This window comes from Leptodactylus fuscus, chromosome 1 (assembly GCF_031893055.1).
Source record: "Leptodactylus fuscus isolate aLepFus1 chromosome 1, aLepFus1.hap2, whole genome shotgun sequence".
Classification (NCBI taxonomy): Eukaryota; Metazoa; Chordata; class Amphibia; order Anura; family Leptodactylidae; genus Leptodactylus; species Leptodactylus fuscus.
In genome coordinates, this window is record NC_134265.1 from 252496350 (window position 1) to 252520688 (window position 24339).

At 40.9% G+C, this 24339-nt stretch overlaps 1 protein-coding gene across 1 annotated transcript in view; it reads right to left on the bottom strand.

Annotated features, from left to right (window-relative positions):
- The window catches only part of DNAJB14 (DnaJ heat shock protein family (Hsp40) member B14), a 31422-nt gene extending 7443 nt beyond the window's left edge, over positions 1-23979 (bottom strand). The window contains exons 1-7 of the mRNA XM_075285854.1: positions 23786-23979; positions 12250-12415; positions 10013-10158; positions 8627-8812; positions 6426-6520; positions 6129-6238; positions 1450-1616 (exon numbers count right to left, since the gene is read on the bottom strand). Coding sequence (XP_075141955.1) covers positions 1450-1616; positions 6129-6238; positions 6426-6520; positions 8627-8812; positions 10013-10158; positions 12250-12415; positions 23786-23918 — 1003 coding nt within the window. The 5' untranslated portion in view covers positions 23919-23979. The remainder of the gene's footprint in view (positions 1-1449; positions 1617-6128; positions 6239-6425; positions 6521-8626; positions 8813-10012; positions 10159-12249; positions 12416-23785) is intronic.
- Between the last annotated feature and the right edge of the window lie 360 nt (positions 23980-24339).

Consider the following 24339-nt stretch of genomic DNA (forward strand, 5'->3'; position numbering starts at 1 on the left):
TGTTCGGGAGAAATTGTGTAACAAAATGTGGGGTGCAGTTTCTCCTTTAAACCTTAGTAAATGTGTAAATTCTAGGGCTAAATGAATATATTAGTGACAGAAATTGAAAAATGTAAATTTGACCTCCATTTTGTTTTAATTGTTGTGAAATGCTGAAAGGGTTAAGAAACTTTCTAACTGCTGTTTTAGATTCTTTCAGGAGTGCAGTTTTTAGAATGGGGTGACTTTTGGGGGGTTTTATTAGAGAGGCCTTTCAAGTTCCCTTCAGAACTGAACTGGTCCCTTGAAAAATGTGTTTTGGAAATTTTCTTGAAAATTTGGAAAATTACTGCTTGACTTGTAAGCCTTATAATATCTGAAAAAAATGAAAGGGTGCTTAAAATTTGATTGCTACATAAATCAGAGACATGGTTAATTATATTTATGAAAAAATTCGGGTAGTATGACTTTCTATTTGAAAGGCTTGCAATTTCAAAGTTTGAAAACTGCATTTTTTTCAAAATTTTCACCAAATTTCCTATTTTTTCATAATTAAAGACAAAACATATCAACGAAAATTTACTACTGACATGAAGTACAATGTGTTACGAAAAAACAATCTCAGAATCACTTGTGTAAGTTAAAGCGTCTCAAAGTTATCGCCATTTAAAGTGACACATGTCAGATTTGAAAAAAGAGGCCTGGTCCTTAAGTCACTTTTGGGCTGTGTCTCTAAGGGGTTAAACACAATGGTGAGCAACAAACTCCTTAAAAATGGAAAGGTTTTCCCTTTGCTGCCTTGGCTTAATGAGAACCTGACATCTCTGACTGAAATGACTATACTGGAATCCACTAGGTTTCTGTCAATGTGTTGGTTACATTACAGAACAAAATAGAGCAGCATGTACAATATTTTGTCTGGCATTTTCAATGGAATCTGCTTGGCTCTTAAGCAGTCTGCAGATACTGTCTAAAGAATGTTCAATCTCAAAATCAGGTCTTATGGTCAGAAATGGAATTCTAGCGAATCCCATTAATGAGTAGGAGCCTGCAGACAATTCTGTGGTGGGAATGCGTCTAGGCGATGGTTGCTTTTTAGATTTTCTGTTATAAATGTTGTGCGTACATTCGTATACTAGATGGGGGCACTGAGGGGACATCACACATTGGAATTAATGGACCTGTGACTTCATCAGCCTTACTATGCAAGGTAAATAACTATGTAAATATGCAGTGGTGTACAATTCAATAGATGTATAACTATTAACAAATAAAGTTATTTAAACCTTACGCACACCAGGATATACATGTATGTCCTGGTGAATGTGACTAACTATGGTGTTTGGAAGCAATGCGGACATTCTAGCTAATATGCCATTTATCAGCTAGAAATTCATCCCTTTTGATATGCTTGTGTAAATGGAAGCGCATGATCTCTACAATGAGGCAAACAGCAATACTTTTACTTACTCTGCTGTCTCTCTCGCCAGCAGTTATTCCGGACATTAGCTACATAATCCTCTTCAATGTTCTTCTCTAACTTCTGTAATAGCATCCCACTGTATTCAGACTGAAAGTCCTTGCTAACATAATAAGCGACGTGAAGATTTTCTGTCACACGCTTTATAGTCTGACCGCTAAAAAAAAAAAAAAAAAAAAAAAAAAAAAAGAGAGAAACTTAAATGACCAAAGGAATGGTATCATCTCATCTGATGTGAAAATAAACAGGGTAACAGACTGTATAGGGAGTCCAACACCTCCCAAATCTCCACGCTAGTATTTGCGGTCTTGTGACTGACATCATAGGTTTCCAGGCATAGCTGTGATGTTGGTTTGTAAATTACCTGGAAATAAACCACGTCTCTCGACACGGCGGTTTTCTGCTTTCCACGCCACAAGGCCGCCCCACTAACAAATATGACCGAGCTGGAGCCAGTATCCTGGTTCCTTCTGAAATGTTGTTCATACACAGATTGGACAAAGGCAGACACATATGCAGTACTGTAGTGGACATCACATCCAAGAAGTGTAACAGTACTGCACATACGCCTGCCTTTGCTAAATTTGTTGCATAAATAAGATTTGAAAAATCCACTGATTAAGATCCCAGTCATGAGGTCTGACCAATTATTCTGTTTACAGGTAGTGATGGGCAGTGGGGGAAACAGAAAATGGGGGACCAGCAGGTGCATCAAAAGTATGACTGGAAATGGATTATAGTGGCCTATTTAGGAGGTGATAGACTCTTTAATGCTATTGTTCCTCAAAACTACCTTAAACCCCTTTATGCTTAGTGTTCCCTTATTGGAACTCAAAAATATATAACCTCTGACATTAATGGGTTAAAAGGATATAAATCCCCCCAAAATATGTGCTGTCCAGTCAAAATAAGTGACCGAGCAGAAAATAACGTAATAGCTACAGAGAAGGGAATGATATGGAGGGAAAATTACATCAAGAATAGGGAGGGAATAGTAGGAACAGTACATATATCACACACAGTATATATCACACACACGCACAGCATTACTATATATGAAAACTAAAACTCTCCACACTACTAAATACAGTAAGAAGCATATGTGCAAATGATGTTCATAGGTGGGGCAGATACACAGTTAACAGGAGTCTATCACTGGCCCCAGATACTTTACACCACTCCCATAGTGATGTACATGCTGTTAGCAGAATAAAAACTATATGTTATGTTTTTATTCAAATGAGGATCTTGGAGCACGGGGGAGTTTTCTTCTATTACTGAGCACCGCTGTATCATCACTAAACATGCCAGTCCTGCATTCAGCTCACCCCCCTAGGCAGTGGGAGGATCAATGCTTTTTCTCCGCATCCCTGAGGCTCTCAAATATAGGAAAGATATTGTTTGTATTCTGCTAACAGCAGCTACAGTACTATGGGAGCGGATTAAAGTAGCTGGGGGCAGTGATAAACACCCTTTAAAGTGTATGAAGGGTTAAATAGGATGTCTGACACTGGCAGGCATGCAGCTATAACACACTGCAATATAGAAGTCAAGGGCTATGTTGTTGTGTCCCATTAAAAAATGCCTTATTAAGGCTAAAAAAAAATTATATATATTTTAAAACAATAACAACAATAATAAATTTAAAAAACCTTATAAGCCACAAAATAGCACCAATAAAAACTACAACTTGTCTTTCAAAAAAAAAAACAAAAAAAAAAAACCAGAGGGATTTCACACTACCATGATAAATGTCTGTTTCTGTCTTTTGTCATGACTAAACTGTCACAGACCAATTCTGTGTCCATTCCCAATGACACTAATATAAACAAAAGGAGGGAAAGTATCTTCCATCATGTTTGTTTACAGATCTTTATTTTACAAAGGTAAATAAACATGAAGGAAGATAGCTTCAGTCATATTAGTGTCAATGGCAACAGACACCGAATCAGTCTGTGACCATTCTCTGCGCCAGTTTAAAGGGGTTGCTCTGGCAAAAATAGACATCCATTGTAATTTTTAAATCAGCTGGGACAGTAAAAAAAAAACCAAAACAAACAAAAAAAAACATCCTCACTTGTCCCCGATGTTCCAGTGTCCTCCCACACATCCGGGTTCTTCTTATCCGGTGACTTCTCCCATGTCTCTTACGGAGCTCCGCTGAAGCCGCTGATTTTGCCGAGCGGCCACATGACTGCTGAAGCCAATCAGTGGCTTTAGAAGAACTCCAAAAGCAACCCACAGAAGAAGTCACCAGAGCAAGAGAACCAGGACATGTGGGAGGACACCGGAACATCATTGACAGGCGAGTATACACCCACTACCCCACCACCACCACCAACACACACACACTTCCCCCTTGTGATTTACACACTGAAAGGGTTATCCAATTTTGCTTGGACAATCCCTTTAATATCTGTTGCTGTCATCCTATGGCGGAAGACAGTAACGGACATTTACAACGGTAGTGTTAACTCCTCCTTACACAGCTTAGCCAACTTAATAGTAAAATACAAATGATGATTTTTAATTGTTTCTATTATGCAAAAGTGGCATAACAAAAGATATATAAAAAAAATTAGCATTGACTAGCAGAATAAAAAGTGACATGTTATTTGCCTGCCATTTTGCTTTTAATAAAAAGAAAAGTAAATACATATACTGTCATCCCTGGATTTTAAAGAATACTTAGAATACCAACAGTAGAGTTTTTTTCCCTTAAGGGAGCCATACAAAATAGATGAAACAATAATGTTGGGGAGGACTACCGATCTAGTTTTTAATAGAAGGGTCCTGAATCTCATTGAACAGATAAAAGTTGGGGGTAAAAAACAGAATGAACACATGGCTGATCCTATGTTTCCTGGCAGTGGATTATCTCTCTCCTTCTATTGAGAATATATGCATGGGTGTGTGATGGAAAATTGGGAGAAAAAGCTAGTTTATGACTTTCTTTGGAGGGGTTGTCATATCTGGAGAATTCTTTTGTATATATTCTTTGAGACATGTAGGTGTTATGTGAGCAAGTAAAGAGGTCACTTTAAAAATTTAATTTCTGCAAGGGTGGGGATAAAGTTTTTTTTTTCTCTAACACAACAGTTCTCAACCTGTGGGTCGCGACCCCGGCGGGGGTGGAACGACCAAAACACAGGGGTCGCCTAAAGCCATCGGAAAATACATATTTCCGATGGCTTTAGCCGCTGAGAAGCCGCGCTGCCTTTGCAGCAGGGTAGATCCTAGTGGGGTGAAGGACCTGTGATGACGTCATGACCATGTGATCGGACTCTGGTGTGGGCGGAGCTATTCAGTACAGTGCCGAGTTACACAGAAAGGGAAGGCTGCAGTGAGTGGAGACTGGAAGGTAAGATGGAGGGAGGAGACAGTAAGTGTAAGCAAGGGGTGGGAAGGGGATGCAAGCAGTGTGTGAGTATGATAGGAGGGGTTCAGGCTGTGTATGAGCATGATAGAGGGGTTCAGGCTTTGTGCGAGTATGATAGAGGGGTTCAGGCTGTGTGTGAGCAAGATAGAGGGGTTCAGGCTGTGTGTGAGCAAGATAGAGGGGTTCAGGCTGTGTGTGAGCAAGATGGCGGTGTTTCAGGCTGTGTGTCGGCATAATAGTGGGGTTCAGGCTGTGTGTGAGCATGATAGGAGGTTCAGGCTGTGTGTGAGCAAGATGGGGGACATGAATCTGGGGGCAGAGATGGAGGGGACATGAAACAGGGCAGATGAAGAGGTTATATGAAACTGGGGGAGAGATAGAGGGGGACATATAATTTATGGGTGACTGTAGGAGGATTATACTGTGTGGGAGCACGTGAAAAATGAATGAGAATGGGTGGAGTCAACATAAAAGTGGGCGGAGCCAAATTTGTAGCAGCGTGCCGCACATTTTATCCCTCTTTCTACTTTTCAAAAGTTGGGAGGTATGGGTTGTAGCAAAATTAAGGCCCGTTCACACAGGCACAGAGGGGGCAGATTATGGTGCGAAATCCACGTCATAATCCGCCCTCTCACAATGGAGGTCTATTTAGACCGCCAGGCTTGTTTTTTGCGTGAGCGGTATGCTGACGCTCACGGAAAAAAAAGTGGGCTGCCCTTTCTTCAGGTGGATTCCACAGCTCGGTGACCCGTGGCATCCGCCTGGCGGTAGCAACCTCCCAAGTCGTCCCATTAATTTGAGCCGACTCCGGGGGGGAAGCCGCGGCAGTCGTGGCTCCCCGCGTCACTCTCAGTGCCTAAATCTTCTATATATCTGCTATACCGCCCCCTGTGTGAACTAGCCCTTACAGTTATGAAGTAGCCACCAAAATTATTTTTTGGTTTGGGGTCACCGCAACATGAGGAACTGTATTGCGGGGTCACGGCATTAGAAAGGTTGAGAACCACTGCTCTAACAACTATGTACTAGACTGCATGGAAACTGAGTGCTGTCCTAGGCAGAGGAGCGACTACCACTACAGAAGAACCTCTTCCTTTAACCTTATATTACTGATGGATTTGGTAAACTGTAGAGAAATCCATGATTTTCCATGAATCCAGCAGACTCAAGTGGTCCTTACATCTCATTCTAAGAGTTAGTAGACAAGACAGAGAGAAGTTAATTACACAAGACACAGGGATTCATGCATAGGATAAAGCAAAGTGTCTTAGAATCTAACAAGTTACTTACGATCTGGGATACAAACTGTAAGGTGCATTAGAGACCAATAACTGACTCAGTAAAGATACGAGGATCAACACAATTATAGGCAGTAGTTGGATTAGCATGGAGAAACCACCCTGTAGAAAAAGGAATCACAAGAACATTTTAGGAAAATCTCCCTCTCCTATGTCCAAATGCATTTTATATAAACAGTGAAGCCAGAAAATTAAGTGACTCAATTTTAATAAGACAAATACAAAAAAATCTGAAGATCTCTACAGTAAATCTAGAGGTCATAGGAGTCTGAGCATTAGTGATACTTACATCACCTCTCTCATCTTCTCTTTCGTGACCACTGTGATGCTGGTGTTGGTGGTGGTTACATGTTGTTCGTCCATTGGAAAAGGTCCTAACATTTCCTGATGACAACGGAATACACAGGTTTACTTTCTATTTGGATGTGGCACTAACATATACTGCAGCACTGTACAGATTTGTAATCATTTACATCAGTTGTGACAAACACTCATAGAGAAGAATATATTTGATCACTTTACTCCTGACAGCTTAGCCCATATTTACAGTGTTTTTACGCTACTTTTGGATATTTTTAAATAATCATCATTATTGTCGTCATTCTTATGCTTTAGACATTTGGATTAACCCTTTGACATCACAGTCAGTTTTACTTTTTCCATGCTCATCTTCAAAAAGCCACAAGCTGGGGCCAATTTGTACTATTTAATAGCATAATTCAATGTTCCATATAATGTATTGAGAAACTGTTAAATGTATTTGTGGGATGGAAAAGTCAAAAGGGGTTGGCCACATTCAGATAAAAACAAATCCCAATAGCTAAAAAGTAGAATAGTGTGTTTAAAAGGTGTGCGCCTCTTTCAGACCAATGTTAAAAGACAAATGTTATTGCTTGTGTAATAAAACGATATACAATGTTCCAATATACTGTCTATATCAAATCCTCATGTATTTTTTACATCTGTGCACCTGTGTGCTCCTCACATGACCATGAACCATAAATCACATGACCATGGTCAGAATTTTACCCACTAGAAGTAACAGAATGAATGACAACAAGCCGAGATCTAGAAAACCCTGAGGAATTGATACAGAAAAAATATTGTAAAATTGTATAACTTTTTATTATACAAACAATAACATTTGTCTCTCAATATTGGTCAGAAAGTGAACAACCCCTTTAAAACACACTATTCTATCTTTGTTTCTTTGATTTAGTTTTTTATGGTGACACAAGCACAGCACACACTATACACTACTGGTACACATATTGGGGTAATTTTTGATGTTTTTTTTTTCCCCAGGAAGGAAATTAAAGGGGTATTCCCATCACGCTTGTCCACCAACCTGCAGGGTGTGTGCTCTCTTCACTTCCTGGTTTTCTCGGCACATTGGTGGGCGGGGTTTCACTTACTCTGCTATGTTTGCAGTCAGTAATGAGGGATTGGTTGTAAATGAATTACCACAGTATGAAGTTGATGTTGAGGCTGATGAAGCAGAGCTGGATTTGAGTCAGTTTGTAATACATACAGAGGTAACGGACTCCCTATCTCGGCCCTTATCAGCCAAATTCAATTAAACCGACTGATAACTGGAAGAGCAGGAGATAAAAGGCCAGAAATCCCGGAGCTCTCACCTCCCCCCTCTCCTATCTGAGGAGATCCGTTGCTTGTTTGTTGTTGAGACATACACAGCTCTGAGCTACTCCCAGCACTCAGCCCCTCCCTCCCTCTTGAGAGCAAGCAGCTAAGTCACTTGGGGACTGAGCAGATAAGCTCAGAACAGGCCTGTGTCATGGAAACTCAGTGTAAACAATGAAGTGAATAAATTAAGATAGCGGCCAAACAAAGCAGTTTTGATAAAGCAATGTATTTAGAAAAGGTCTTATAGCCACATAAACTAGCAGTATAGATAGCATCATTGTTATGGGACAACCCCTTTAACAAAAAAAAAAAACAAAACAGTAATTTTCTTCTTTTTTTCTGTTTGCTGTAAACAATAGATGATATGATTTTCATAGTTCAGACTTTTTGGATATGATGATAGCGTTTTTTTTTGTTTTGTTTCTTATTTAACATTTTTCTTTTCTTGAACACGTAGGATGTTGTACAATATACAGCAATATTTAGTGAACTGACCACCATACTATTACACTAGGTGCACTAGGATGACAGGCCTGGAGGCCATGATGACCTCTTAGCATTCAGGGATCCTGTCACAGGAAGGAGAGGGGGGGGCACTCTTAAGACAAATAGAACATCTATCATCTGTGTAACCGCCTATATGCAAAACACAAACACATGGGGAATATACAAACTCCATGCAGTTCTACAAGGCAAAGTGCTAGCCATTGGGCTCCTAACAATCAAGTGTTCAAATTGCATACAGGAACACAATGTCCTGTTTATATGGCTGCTATTGTACACTATATTTTACACAACAAAATTGTAGAAACTCAATATATATACCATTTCTAAACGAAAACATACCTGAAGGGAAACCTCCTCCAAAGAACATGTTAAACAGATCCTCCGGAGTTATATCTGCTTCAAAGCCCCTGTGGTAGTCAAATCCACCATTTCTGTGGTTGCTGTGCACATGCTCCTCACTGCCAGTTAAGTCATATTGCCTGCGTTTCTCTGGATTGCTTAGTACTGCGTATGAATTTCCAATCTCTATGAGAGAAAGAACACTACGTGTTTGAGGAGTTCCATCACCACGCACATATACGACAATGGTCCTAAAGAAAAGACCAGCACCCCCGTCCAGGACAAATGGATATAAATAAAAGTGTCATTTATACTCATGTTAGAATGCTAAAATATTGCAACCTTGTATTCGGTAGATCTCCTGTTTTTACATTTACCATTTAACTACCAGATGTACCAACTTACTGTATAAAAACTTTAAAAAGTTAACTCCTTCTGTAAAAGTTACAGATAATATATACGAGTTGTCCTGGCAGTCAAAATCACCTGACTTCTTCTGGCGGATTTCTCAGGAGCTTGGGAAGGGGCTAAAGAGCTGGGAAGGGGCTAAAACAAAAGTCCTATGCCCTGCAATCTCACATATTGCTCCCTTGTGCGGGTCCCCTTTTCTGGCACTTAAGCGATAACTTGTCGTGCATCTCAGTGGCAGCTGCAGCCAATCGCCGGTCACAGAGATCACATGCAGGTGGTAGGGTATGTCATCGCTCCAAAGAAATCAGAACCTATGCAGGGGTGAGGTACCCAACCACCCATAGATGACTGATGAGGGCAGTGACTGACTCAGTAGTCACATGGGAAGTAAAACACATCACTGGAGCACTGGAACAGAAGGTTCATGCCGGTGACTGTGGAGCTGAGACTGGGATGGTAGGGGCCAGCATAGGAGAGTATGGCTTCTTTTGTTATTTTAACCTGTACTGTACTACCTTAATATTCATGTCAGTCATAATATCATAGTAGATTGGGATGGAGGAAGGCACATGGTCCATCAAGTCCAACCTATAACCCTACAATGTTGAAAAAGTCCTTCATGACTCCAAATCCGTCAATAAGTATAAAACCCTGGATAAATTGGTCTTTACCAAAGGTCTAAAACCTGTAATATTTCTGTTCAAAAAAGGCTTTCATGTCCTTTTTGACAGTAAATCCACAATTTATGTTCAATAATGACATGGTCTTCAAAAAAAAGAAGAGAATACCCAGATAGCCTTTGAACAAAATTTCCTAAAATGACAACTCAAAATGAATAGTTTATTTTAAGATCCTGCCATAAGGAAGAATTTGATGCTTCCACGGCAATTCTGCATGGCAGGGCTCTTGGAAAACTGATCATGTGATTAGAAGATGATGATGCACATACAGAGTGACAGAAGCAGCCGTGCTTACTCTTAAATGCCTCTGTGGCTCCTGGAGCGTGATTTTTATCTGGATGAAACCTAAGTGCAAGCTTCCGATAAGCTTTCTTCAAGTCCTCCTCTCCTGCATCTTTACTTACTCCCAGTACCTCGTAATATGTTTTACAACTCTTTATCCTGCAAAAGAAACAGGCAAATTACTGATGGGTATACATATACTGAAAATGCTAATCTGCATGATCTTTAATTCACTGCAGAACATGAATAAATCATACATACAGGAAACATTCAGTCTTGCCCCAGAGGAAAAATCTTGCAATTACAAGACCAGATTTAAACCCAATAATGGAGATGAACGCGAGGAAGGAACAGCATTTCCCAACGTTTGAATTTGAAAAAGGGGTCCGGTGACCCCAAAACACGTTAAGTGTTTATCCCTAATTTTTGGAGTAAAAGTATTTTTTTTGTTGGAGCGTATCCATAGTTCCATCCTCACTTTCATCTCTATTATTGGATTTGATACTGGTCCTACAATTGCAACTATTTTGACGCCCCCTAAAGGGAGTTGTGAATCCGGGTGCTTTCTTATACCCAGAAACGAGGATTAATCTGATCATGTGGCTAAGATAGTTGTGTCCTAGATCACAACCTGCCAAGGTGATAAACCACCTTTTAAACAGTTTATTGTTTTTATATTGTGTATCAACGCTAATACACTATGCACTGCTCTGTGCTTGTTCTTTTTATTTGTAGCATTCCAGGGGAAAAAAAAAAAAAAATAGTCATTCATTGCTGTATCTATAGCTACTATTAATCTGATATCAATGAAACTATTAGGGCCCCTTCACACGGAGTATACGCTCGCTGATTCTGAATGTGTAACCCATTCCGAATCAGCGGCGTTAAAACAGATCCCATTGCTTTCTATGGGAGCCGGCATACGTGCCCTCCCCATAGATATGAATGGGCTGCTTTTTTTCTCTATTGCTTTCAATGTGATACGCGCGTATCACATTGAAAGCAATAAGGAAAAAAGCAGCCCATTCATTTCTATGGGAAGCGCAGGTATCCCGGCTCCCGTAGAAAGCAATGGGATCTGTTTTAACGCTGCTGATTCGGAATGGGTTACACATTCAGAATCAGCGAGCGTATACTCCATGTGAAGGGGCCCTTATTTAGACTTTGAGGTCTGCTGTGCAGCCCAACTGATGTGTGCCACGCAGAGATACAAATCCTTATTTCCCCTGAAAAACCACTGAGTAATCTAGTATCAATCCCACTGCCCCTGCAGCAGTACATACAGCCATCAGACACTCCCTTCTTCTTAGAGTTCCAATGCATCTGACTAATATATTGGTGACCACATTATCAACACATGTAACTGGCATGATATTTATGGTAACAGCTAACTCCCATGCTCTGCTAAGTTATTAAATTGTTATGTGATTTTATTTTTTTTTAAATTGATTTATAAATAAAAAAAAAAAAAAAAAGATTAAATTACATTACGTAAAAAGTGACAACTTCCCCATCTATGATATATACACTCCCTTACACCCTCCCCATCACATGCAGGTCTCAAAGATACTGTTAATTTTGGCCTAATAAATTAAAGAACCTTGCCCAAAATATTTTGGTTATAGTCAAGCCCATCATTTTCACCATTTTTATTCAATTTCTGTTTTACCTCCTCTATTGGTTATTTAATTGTGTACAATTTGAGGGATATTTTATCCCTCCTATTCTCATTCACATTTGTTCTGTAATAAACAAAGTCATAGGTTTACATTAACATGATTTATCTCAATCTTATCTATGATCTTTCTACTGTCCTTCCAAAAAGTTTCCAAAGACAGTTAACAATTTTTGCCTTACAGGGTCCATATTTTCCTTGGATCTACAAGAATTCTCTGGGACTGAACTATTGATGAGGATCCTGAGGACAGGTCATCAATACCCGATAGGTGAGGATCATGGGTGCCAGACCAACTCTCATCAGCTGTTTAAGAGACCACAGCACTTGGATGAGCACTATGGCCTCTTTACTGAATACCAAGGAAAGCACCAAACAGTGCCCAGGGGCTGTGCTTGGTATTACACGATCACGAAAGCAGCGGCGGTAATAAACTATCATTCACCGCTCCTGCAGCTGCTAACTCTGCAGTGTTAAATAAGTAAGTCTTTTCAGAGTTACATAGCTGCTGTCTGGAAATATATAGTTACCGGGGGTTGGCATTTAGTTAAGGAACAGGAATAAAAGAAATATACCTTTTTACACCTTCCATCTGTTCTTTAGTAAAACCTTTACCACTATCCACAGGGGCACTGTCCTTCTCAGCACTGGATTTATTTGATTCCACCCCATTAGACATCTTTGCACATTTTGGTCCATTTTCCGTTGCCCCATCTTGCCTTTCCAGCTTTTCTAGCAGCTCTTAAAACAAAACAAAAGTAAAAGGCCATAGAAAGAAATCAACGGTATATGCAATATGTTATAACCATGAAAACACACTTCACATTAAAGATTAAAATACAAAAATAACCTAAACTATTATTAGAAAAGTATTTCTATGTCACTTCTATTCCACCATTATTAATAAGTGGTCATACATATAAATCACTGGGATATGTACAGTGCCTACAAGTAGTATTCAACCCCCTGCAGATTTAGCAGGTTTACACATTCGGAATTAACTTGGCATTGTGACATTTGGACTGTAGATCAGCCTGGAAGTGTGAAATGCACTGCAGCAAAAAAGAATGTTATTTCTTTGTTTAATTTTTTTTTAAATTGTGAAAAGTTTATTCAGAGGGTCATTTATTATTCAACCCCTCAAACCACCAGAATTCTGTTTGGTTCCCCTAAAGTATTAAGAAGTAGTTCAGGCACAAAGAACAATGAGCTTCACATGTTTGGATTAATTATCTCTTTTTCCAGCCTTTTCTGACTATTTAAGACCCTCCCCAAATTTGTGAACAGCACTCATACATGGGAAAGACAAAGGAGCATTCCAAGGCCATCAGAGACAAGATCGTGGAGGGTCACAAGGCTGGCAAGGGGTACAAAACCCTTTCCAAGGAGTTGGGCCTACCTATCTCCACTGTTGGGAGCATCATACAGAAGTGGAAGGCTTATGGAACTACTGTTAGCCTTCCACGGCCTGGACAGCCTTTGAAAGTTTCCTTCCGTGCCGAGGCCAGGCTTGTCCGAAGAGTCAAGGCTAACCCAAGGACAACAAGGAAGGAGCTCCGGGAAGATCTCATGGCAGTGGGGACATTGGTTTCAGTCAATACCATAAGTAACGTACTCCACCGCAATGGTCTCCGTTCCAGACGAGCCCGTAAGGTACCTTTACTTTCAAAGCGTTATGTCAAAGCTCGTCTACAGTTTGCTCATGATCACTTGGAGGACTCTGAGACAGACTGGCTCAAGGTTCTCTGGTCTGATGAGACCAAGATCGAGATCTTTGGTGCCAACCACACACGTGACGTTTGGAGACTGGATGGCACTGCATACGACCCCAAGAATACCATCCCTACAGTCAAGCATGGTGGTGGCAGCATCATGCTGTGGGGCTGCTTCTCAGCCAAGGGGCCTGGCCATCTGGTCCGCATCCAAGGGAAGATGGATAGCACGGCCTACCTGGAGATTTTGGCCAAGAACCTCCGCTCCTCCATCAAGGATCTTAAGATGGGTCGTCATTTCATCTTCCAACAAGACAACGACCCAAAGCACACAGCCAAGAAAACCAAGGCCTGGTTCAAGAAGGAAAAAATCAAGGTGTTGCAGTGGCCTAGTCAGTCTCCTGACCTTAACCGAATTGAAAACTTGTGGAAGGAGCTCAAGATTAAAGTCCACATGAGACACCCAAAGACCCTAGATAACTTGGAGAAGATCTGCATGGAGGAGTGAGCCAAGATAACTCCAGAAACCTGTGCCGGCCTGATCAGGTCTTATAAAAGACGATTATTAGCTGTAATTGCAAACAAGGGTTATTCCACAAAATATTAAACCTAGGGGTTGAATAATAATTGACCCACACTTTTATGTTTAAAATTTATTAAAATTTAACCGAGCAACATAACTTTTTGGTTTGTAAGTTTTATGCATCTGTTAATAAATCCTGCTCTTGTTTGAAGGCTCTAACTTATTTGCATCTTATCAAACCTGCTAAATCGGCAGGGGGTTGAATACTACTTGTAGGCACTGTAGCTAATAAGTAGCAGAATGCAGGTGGAGGGATTGAGAGGTGCCATTATAATGCCTTATGCACACAGCACAGGCCCTTAAACATGGAACAGTATCCCACTTATGGTTCCACGCAAAGTGGAGCTGTAGTGCAACCATGTGGATGTAGCCTTAGAAAGGCTTCATCTTGATAAAGTTCTTGATATCAAGTTTCTCACAAATTTTGACACTTAAAGGAAGCCAATTTATTAAGAAACAGAGGTCGAAATATGTAAAACAATTGTTACTCACTTCACCGATTCCCTATTTTATCATTCTCACAATGCCCGAGTCACCTGCCAGTCTCTGATTTCTAGTCCCTAGGGAGTAGTGATCAAACTCAGCCACTAATGCCCGATTCACATCTACGCATGGTTTTCCGTTCGGGAGGCCGATTGGGGACCCCCCTGAACAGAAACCTAATCTGCATAAAAAAGTGGTTACCTAAGGAATCCCATGGACTCCATAGACTATAATGGGGTCCGTGTGGTTTCCGCACACAATGCAGAGAGAAAAGTGCTACTTGCAGGACTTTTCATATTTTTCATGCATAGAGGGGAATGGAATGGCCCGAATGCAGATATGAACCAGTCCTAAGTGGCTGAACATCATTCCCTGTGTGTTAAGATGGACAAGTAAACAGACAGAACAGCATCCCAACGGGGTCAGTGGGAGAATCAGTGAGGTATGACTCTCTAAAACTTTTATACGATTCTGACCAAGGAAGATCTGCACTGTTGAACGAAAATGATCTAGATGAAAAGGGTTAATGTCTCCTATTAAAGAGACTGTACAGGGACTTATTAGACCATATATGCTCTGCTAAGAATTCTTCGTAAGGAATATGTAATTAAGACTTTTGTTGGAAATATGGAGCTTGGTTTTGTAGGTAGCTCTCTATTGATTAATGCATGGTTTTCAAAAGAATGTAATGATATGTACCATTTACTTTGAAAAAAAAAAAAAAATATGGATACTGACTCACCCCCTAACAGGCCTTCCACAAAATGGTTTAACATGGCCAACATCACTTTTCACAATCCCATAATATCACAAAGGTGCATTCCCAGTGTAGACAAAAGTATAGGATTTCACACAAATTGACACTTTGTTTTGTTCATACAGTTATAGTAGGTGAACATATTTTAAACATTTTTTTTTTTTTTTTTTTTAAATCTGAAATTACCATCTGGACTAAAAATAAAAACACAACATGTTCAAAATGCAGTGCAAACAGGACTTTTCTATCTGCATTTTTTTGGCGGAAATCTGCCATACCCCAAAAAGTAACCACAGGTAACCACTTTTTAAGCGCATTGGGTTTCCGTTTTTCAGGTCTCGAAGCAGACCCGAAGAAAGGAACTTGAGTGCAGGTGTGAACTTAGCATCACAGAGAATAGAAAAGGGGGGAGGCCGGGGGCAACATGGTGGCTCAGTGGTTAGCACTGTAGCCTTGCAGCGCTGGAGTCCTGGGTTTGAATCCCGCCAGGAACAACATCTGCAAGGAGTTTGTATGTTCTCCCAGTGTTTGCATGGATTTCTTCCCATTCTACAAAGACATACAGATAGGAAGATTAAGAAAAAAAAAAAAAAAAGTACATTGTGATCCCTATATGGGGCTGACAATCTAATTTAAAAAAAAAAAAAAAAAAAAAAAAAAAAAAAGGGGTAGGCCGATGACTGATTTATTACCTCCTTCTGTACAATGGTTAAGTCTTATTTTGGAGGTACAGCAGTGTCAGAAGTGTTCCCTCATTTACAGAATAGAAGAGTGTAGCAACTGTAGCTATTAGAGCAAATTCATGTGGAGATTTTATTTTTTTTGGCAAGTACACAGGGATCTGTTCCCTAAAATCCATAGCATTTTTTAAAAGGGATCCCATCACTAAAACTCAATTTTTTTTCCCCAACACGTAGGATATTCTTCTCCTACCTTTGCACCGCCGTTCGGTATAAATCCCGGTTTTCGTTGGTGTGCAAATGAGTTCCCTCACAGCACTGCGGGCGGTCCCCAGCACTCAAACAGCACTGGTGGCGTCCCCAATGCTGCGAGAGAACTCTCCAGTGCCTCCTCCATCTTCTTCAGGAACGGGCTCTCTTCAATTCTTCTTCCGGCACTGGCTTTAAACTTCTAAGCCTTGGGCAAAGCCCACTGCGCATGCCTGCCTGCCACAAGAAAATGGCCGCTTACACAGTAAGTGTAAGTGGCCATTTTCTTGTGGCCGGCGGGCATGTGCAGTTTGAACCCAGCGCTGGAAGCCATTCCATAAGAAGATGGAGGCGGTGCTGGAGAGTTCTCTCACAGCATTGGGGACGCCCCCAGTGCTGTTTGAGCACTGGGACCCACCACCAGTGCTGCAAGAGAACTCATTTGCATACCGACAAAAACCGGGATTTATACAGAACAGCGGCCTGAAGAAGACATCTAAAAGTAGGAGAAGAATAGCCTTTCTTAAGGCTATTCCTACGTGTTAGGGACAAAAAAAATTGAGTTTTAATGATAGGCTATTTAGCTATTTTTTTTCCTGTAGAATTTGAATGAATCCTGCTTGTGGGGAAAATCTGTGCCAAATGCTTTAGGGTACAGTTTCCTATTAAAAACAATGGGAGGCAGAGCAGTAGGAAGGCTTTTTACCCCCTTGCTTTCCAAAGTGAAAAGCTGAACTAGGCTTTCATTTGGCAGTCGCCTGGAGTTGAATGAAGTGGAAGCACCCATACTTGGATGTTGCTGAATTAATATGGTGAAACATGGTATCCTTATCCTCAAAACTCTCTGAATAAGTGACATGTTTAATATCTTATATAACCATTTTAAGATCCAGAAATGGAAGTCTAAACACAACAAGGAAACTATACCACCATGTCCATCGCTGTGGAGTCAGACTCAGAACCAATTTTGGTTAGTCAAAAAAAAAAAAAAAAAAAAAAGTTACTGACTTATAAATAAAATGATTTTTAATAATTCTAGAATTTTTAATATTGTAGAAATAATTAGATGCATAGTTTCTTTCGTATGCATTTAGTTACTTTTTTTTTTTTTTTTTTAAAGGAATTAAAGGGTACCTGAGTTTTCATCAAAAGTTGAAATACCGATTTGTGCAGGGTATTGCTGAGCACTCTGTTCTATGACTGTAAAAGCCTTCATACATGTCTCATCAGTTTTTGCTGTTTTTAATAATCACTCTTATGGCCGCAGCACATTTTACATCTATTTCTGAGAGAAGGGGGCATGTACAATAAGGAGCGATCTGCCTGCTACACTATCCATCACTACTTGTTTTACATGTAATTCTGCCAGGAGAAACTATAAAATAGCAAACAAATATCCTGGAAAAGCCCAAGTGGACATAATATATCCAAGAACACTGAACTGCAAATGCATGGCAAATACATGCAGGCATTATGCAGCTAAAAAGATACAGGAAGAGAGAAACCCATTAGCACAGTCAGGAAAACTGCTGGTTGTCTAACTAATATCCCATCTGTAATAGCAAAAGCAGTCAGAAGTAGATACAAGTACATAGAAGACTTTTCTAACATTGTAAGCTGAGACATGTGCAGAATGTTAAAGGGGGTTCCGGGCAAAAAGTTTTTTGTTTTTTTTAAAGGTCTGGTTGTGTCATTAATGGATTAAAAGTACACCCATTTTCTTTTAGCATTTTTTTGAGTGATTTCTGGGTTTCTGTCAGAGCTCCTGGCATCTTCTGCATTGGTTTACTTGGTGTTAGCTTCCTGCTATGTAGTTTCAGGTTGTATCTTCCAGACTACCTCCCTGTCACTGCTCCTCCTCCTCTCTCACTCTATTACACCCCCGTCCCTGTCTCCCTAGCTAAGCTATCCTGCCCACTACTAGCCTCTCCCCACCCCTTCTGTCCCCGCAGCTAAGCTATCCCGTCCTATCTAATTGTTTTGCTGGTCACCCTGGTGACAGAGTTCCTTTAAGTGTGAAGTATCTATGTATTTCCTAGTAATAGGGAGTGAACAGCAAATGAGCTTTAGAAAACTTTTTCAGGCAGATACCAACATTTTTAAATAAAACACATTACATTTTGGTCCAGAATCAAAAGCTCCATTTAATGAGACTAAGTTGTCTGAAAAATTAGTGACCATTTAAAGAAACGTTATTGCCTCTGACTGACCATGGCTATCAGACATTTATTTTTTCCATTGTCTGACTCCTTCACAGAGAAGTTGGTGAATTTCACAGCACTGCTGGTTACTGAACCTATCAAACTTCTATATTATGGGAACTGAAAATGGAGATTGACCATACTGGGAAAGAAAGTAGTAACTCTTCCTTTTTCCCAATATAATAAAAACTCTGCAGTTGAGATGATGCACTGAAGTACCTGATCACTACAACACGTGGAACGCTAGACAGAACCTCAGATAGTTTCCAATCAATTAATAAAAGCACAGGGTCCTATTACTAAGTAGGAAGCCAAGACATCACATAAAGCACCGACAGTATCACCTGAGCCAGTCTACACTGTCATGAACCTGTTGAGGTAGGTCACAGCCTAGGAGGACTTCTGAAAGTCTGCATGTGTATCTACAAAAACATGCATGGAATTTACCAAACAAATATATATACAAAAACAAACACAGAAAACATGCCACAATACACAATGCACACTTTGATAAACTACAGTAGTGGCCTACTATAGGGTATACAGCTGCATACCTTAAACATTATGCTCAGAGTATACATTGTTGTATGCACACATAGGCTATCAGTTTTAGATCAATGGAGGTATTCCCAGCTTTGTTTACATGCCGGGCCCTGCTCCCTCGCTGTATTCTTCATATATTTGGGACACCAATACAATACACATAACCACCACTACTGGAAAGTAGTCAATATGTTGTAGACAGTGCATTCTCTGTGAAACAGCTTATTGCAGGGATGCAGTCAGTTGGACCCCCACCGGTTTACAAAATAATCAACATCAATTTTTAAAAGGCGGATGATCCCTTTAAGTCCAAATAGGTAGTGAACAGAATCCAAGTATAATTATTACATGATATGTCCAGGCTCCAACATATTTGGAGAGGATTTAGGTTAAGGCCCCATGTGATATCCCACAGCAAAAGAGAACTGCGTGAAAAACCGCAGGGGCAATGCATCACGGTTCTTCCCACAGAACTTTAGACAGAAAGTTCACAGAGGTTTCTTTTGTGGACTTTGTTTCAATTACACCTATGGGGAAACCACCGGTGTTTCCAGAAGTATAAATGACATGCTCTGATTTCCAAAACCGCGCCGGTTTTGGAAATCGCCACATGTCTGCACCATGGTTTTTACCACAAAGTGGGCATGAGATTCACTAGAATCCATCCACTTTGCTCTGACTGGAGCAGATAGTTCTACTTGCAATGATTGATTATTACAAATCAAATATTTGGCCTATTAAATAAAAAGAGTTCTAAGAAAAATTGTCAGAGTAGTTCATAGCATGGAACTGGAATTCTGTCTTGACATTTTCCATTAAGATATGAAAGCAGTGACTGGCTGTTAAAGGGTTCAATGTGTAAGAGCAGCTGAGTGGTTTCAGGGGTGTTTTGCTTCTGTACCACTTTGTTTCTTGGATTTAATCATAAATGAGTGCAGAAGTCGCAATAAGACCTCTAAAAGAATTGTACGCATTGAAAAAAGTCTCATTCATATTAAATATGCATATCACTTTTTTTGCATTTGGACATCTAACATCTGGCACGTGCACCAGTTTTTCCCAGTGTTCCTTTAAATGTAAAGCGTCACCTTCTGAGCCAATTTTCACACAACACTAAGATTGCACTGTGACTTCGCAAGTAAGGATTATGAATGCCGTCACTTTCCAACACCACGCTGAACTGTTGCATTCTGCAACCAAGCTACAAGCCACTTTTATAGCATAAAGTTCAATATTAAGTTGTGTGTTACTATAACTCACTTATGACATGTCAGCAGGTTGTGTGTGTCTAATAGGTGTTGTAAACCTTCAAATAACTTCACAACACACAACTTCAAGCCAAACCAAACCCTAAAATAACTCAACGCAATGCAACAGCAAGTTGATGTAAAATCATATTTTTTCAGTTGCACAATTTGTTGTCTGGTAACCAGGCCTCCGTATAACCCTATTCCCATTCACCAACACTCAAGCAACATTTTTTTTACGTTTCAGAGAAGTGGCTACTACAGCAACTGCAGTTCATATTCATACTGCCAATTTTAATTTTGGAACCTACGGTTACATTCTTAAGTAGCCATATCATCAAAAATAGATCATAGTCTATGCTTCATGGTCTGTGTGCAAAAAAAAAACAAAAAAAAAACAGCAATCACTATTGAAAGGCATCTGTTTCTTTGACAACGCAACATGGACTTTTTAATTTTTTTTTAATAGGTTTATGTGAATTGAGTCAAAGTCTGTTACCTCTTGCTGTTATTATCCAAGCTATGAGTAACCTTGTAGATGGGTGGGAAATACTGACATGTGTCACACAAGCACCCTCTCAATGAGTCTCATGGGGTACCATACAAGTGTTTCTACCCGTGGTTATGCCTGACAGTCAGATGTGTTCTCTGGATCACTCCACTGATATTTATTATGACTTGGAGGGAAAACCAACAGCTGTAGCTTCTACAGCTATACATCTTCAATTTGTTCCATACATTCTTTTTTTCTTTTTAAAGGGTTGTCTCCTGTCAAGTTGCATCAACAGCAACACGCGCGCAGTGAGCTATTGCGCATGTTGAGCCGCCTGGATGCTGGCAGTGAATTGGGCTGGCTAACTAGGGTAAAAGGGGGGGGGGGGGACTGTGACTGTGAGAGGGAGTCCTGGTGATGGAGGTGTAGTATTCTAATGATGGCTGCTGGGGGTGTAGTGGGCGGGCTAGCTAAGGTAACGGGGGGGGGGGGGGGAGTGTGTGAGAAAGGGAGGGGGTCAGTTAGTGAGAGAGGGAGGAGAAGAGAGGCATCCTGGAACTTGTAGGAAACACAGAAAAGGAAGTTATGGCTGTAAACATATGCAGAGGATGCGATTCGCTCACTGAGAACCCCAGAAATCACTCATAACACTGCTAAAGGAATTTGGTAGCATTTATTAACCCATTAATAGCACTATCAGACCTTTTTTGTCAAATGATTTTTTGCCCGGAAAACCCCCTTGAGGCTGTGGCCCCACGTTGTGGAAATGCAGCTTTGTCTTGTTGCCGAATTTGCTGCAGTTTTTTGAGCCAAAGTCAGTAGTGGCTACAAAAGGTGTGTTTCCACAATGTGGGGCTTCAGCCTTAAAGGAATTCTACCACTAAATTGTTTTTGTTTGTTTTTTTTGCTTTAGACGTCGGAATAGCCTTTAGAAAGGTTATTTGTCTCTTACCTTTAGACGTGGTCTCCGTGGCGCCGTTCCTTAGAAATACTGGTTTTAACCGGTATGCAAATGAGTTCACCACAGCAATGAGGGCGGGCCCCAGTGCTCAGACGGAGATGGGGGCGTCCCCACTGCTGCCAGAGAGCTCTATCCAGCAACGCCTCCATCTTCAGCTGCAACCCCGCCTCTTCTGTCTTCTGTGTCGGTCCAACCTCCGACGCCTGCGCAGTATACTCCTGTATTGAACTACAAGAGCAAGAGCGGCCTCCCAAAAATGGCTGCTGGCTCTTACATGCCTCCTGAATCTTCCACCTATACATCTTGGCAAACAGTCTTCTAAATGGTTTCTTTATTTGTGCACTGCGGCTATGACGCTTATTGCCCTTCACTGGAAGAAGGTCTCTCCCCCTTCCTGCCCGGACCTCATTGCCCGGGTAAAAGATGTGCGCAGTTTGGAGAATCTGACGGCCTCACTTAACCACACCGTTGAGGCTTTCCAAGCTATATGGTCACCCTGGGACGTGTATTGTACTTTGAATGGTCTCTAAACCCTCCCTTTCCTTTTTCCCCCTCTTTCACATTCATGTTTTTGGTTTTCATGCTCTGCATGTTTTGAGGTTTTGTATGTTTTAAAAAAATTTCAATAAAAATTACAGTTTAAAAAACAAACAAACCAGTATTTCTAAGGAACAGCGCCGCGGAGACCAAGTCTAAAGGTAAGAGACGAATAGCCTTTCTAAAGGCTATTCCGACGTCTAAAGCAAAAAAAAAAAAAAAAAAAAAAAAAAAAAAACGATTTAGTGGTAGAATCCCTTTAATGTCTAGATCAGTGAACTTTTCTATCTGAGGAGTTGCAACATGTACTTTTAGTCACCTGGAACCCCTAGGTCTAAACAGATTTTATTTATTATATATTTATGTATTTATTTTTTAAAGAGAAGTTAACCATCCTCATCTTTTTCTAAATTCTAGGTCACCTTTATACGGTATATCACATGCTAAATAATCTCAGTTTGGCCTATGTCTTTCCTTAAAAAGCTGTGCCAAAAATAGTGACATTATTAAATCTGAGGTCATACCAATATTTGCATCTTGGTCACCTATGTCTGTAAAAAGACTTTGAAGAATCTGGTTTTACAACATGCCATCTAACCACCTCCCCAAATCATTACTATACTACATTTCCTAAGCAGAACTTTTCGTTTGAAGGACAATAATCTGCATCTGACTCCCATCGAAATGAAGGCTGGTTCCAGGTGAAGTTTGGAGCTGATTTTGGGGAAGAATCCACCTCAAATGCCACGCCAAATTCCTTCAAAGTGAACATACCCTAATGGATCAGTTAAAAAAAAAAAAGGACACCATAACATCAGTTAGTATCCGTTAATGTCTGTTATTATACCGTTCCTTTTTGGGGAGGCGGGTTTGTTCTTTCTAAGCATGCGCAGGAAAAAAAACGGACAGTTATAACGGACAGTATAATGGATGACTGTCCATTATCATCCGTCATATGTCTGTTAAAGTTCTAAATAAATAAACAAAGGACTGTTCACATACATCATATATTATTTTAGAGAAAGCCAAAAGTCCTGAAATCTTTGGCTATTATCTCCACCAAAATAACGTACCAGTCACAGATTATGCGAAAATGGACACTCACTGACAACAGATGAAACGATGTACGATGCTGACCCCATAGACCAATATTTGTCCCCAAAGGGTACTAGTACAGCTGAAGGGTAACTGCAGGGAATGGACCCAGGACATGACACCAGTGGTCCACTGTCCAGGGCATTACAGACCCATCTACTGGGTATGTGATCAATTCTGGATCTTTAGGCAATCTCTGGAAATCCCCCCAACCACAAGACTAGAGGATCACTGGCCTCCCCCCAGCTAATAAGAGTGAGAATAGAGTGGGTGGTCCTGTAGTGCTTATGGAAAGATCATAGATGACTAGTGGGCAGCCATACGTGCCAGGCCTGTAACATATGGAAGAGCTGGTGACATTACGTAATAGTGAGATAGGAAATGCACGTCCACTACGGTGCTAGCTAGGTGCTGATGGCTAGAGGTGGGATAGTGTTTACATAGGATGCTGCTGAGGCCATGTCCTGCTGCACACGTATGACCTCTACACTATATACATTCTATATGTACCCACTGACATGTCCTGCCAGAAGCTGCCACACACCGCAGGCCTCTCTCATCTCTACTCACCTCGGGCTTCGGTGCTCGGGTACAGCCGCTCCGCTTTGCAGAGAAATTTCCGGGCTTTTTCTCGGTCCCCGTCCTGCAGCGCCGCCTTCCCAATTTGCAGACAGCGATCAGCTTCATCCTTGTTACTCTCCATAGTCCCGGGGCTCCTCTCCTCCGCCGGCCCCGGCAGGTCAGTCGGTAGGAAGAAGTATCGGGAGGGGTTAAAGCGGACGGCTCCTCCTCCCTAAGCCCCTCCTCGGGGCCGCCATGTTTGTACACCTGCAATGTCTATGCTGTGTGGCTGCGACTGGGGGCGGCGCTCACTTTGTCTCACCCACACTGTCCTGTGTACCCGGAAGTCAAGAGACTGTAGGAAATCTGTTGCGTCTAGAGTGGAGGTGTTCCTGGTATGTCCTCCCTCTAGTCACCTCACTAGTGACCCGTCTACAATGGAGGGAGGATCTACCAAGAGCAACTCTAATGTAGACTGTTCATTACTGAGGTGACTAGAATGGAGGTGTTCCTGGTATGTCCTCCCTCTAGTCACCTCACTAGTGACCCGTCTACAATGGAGG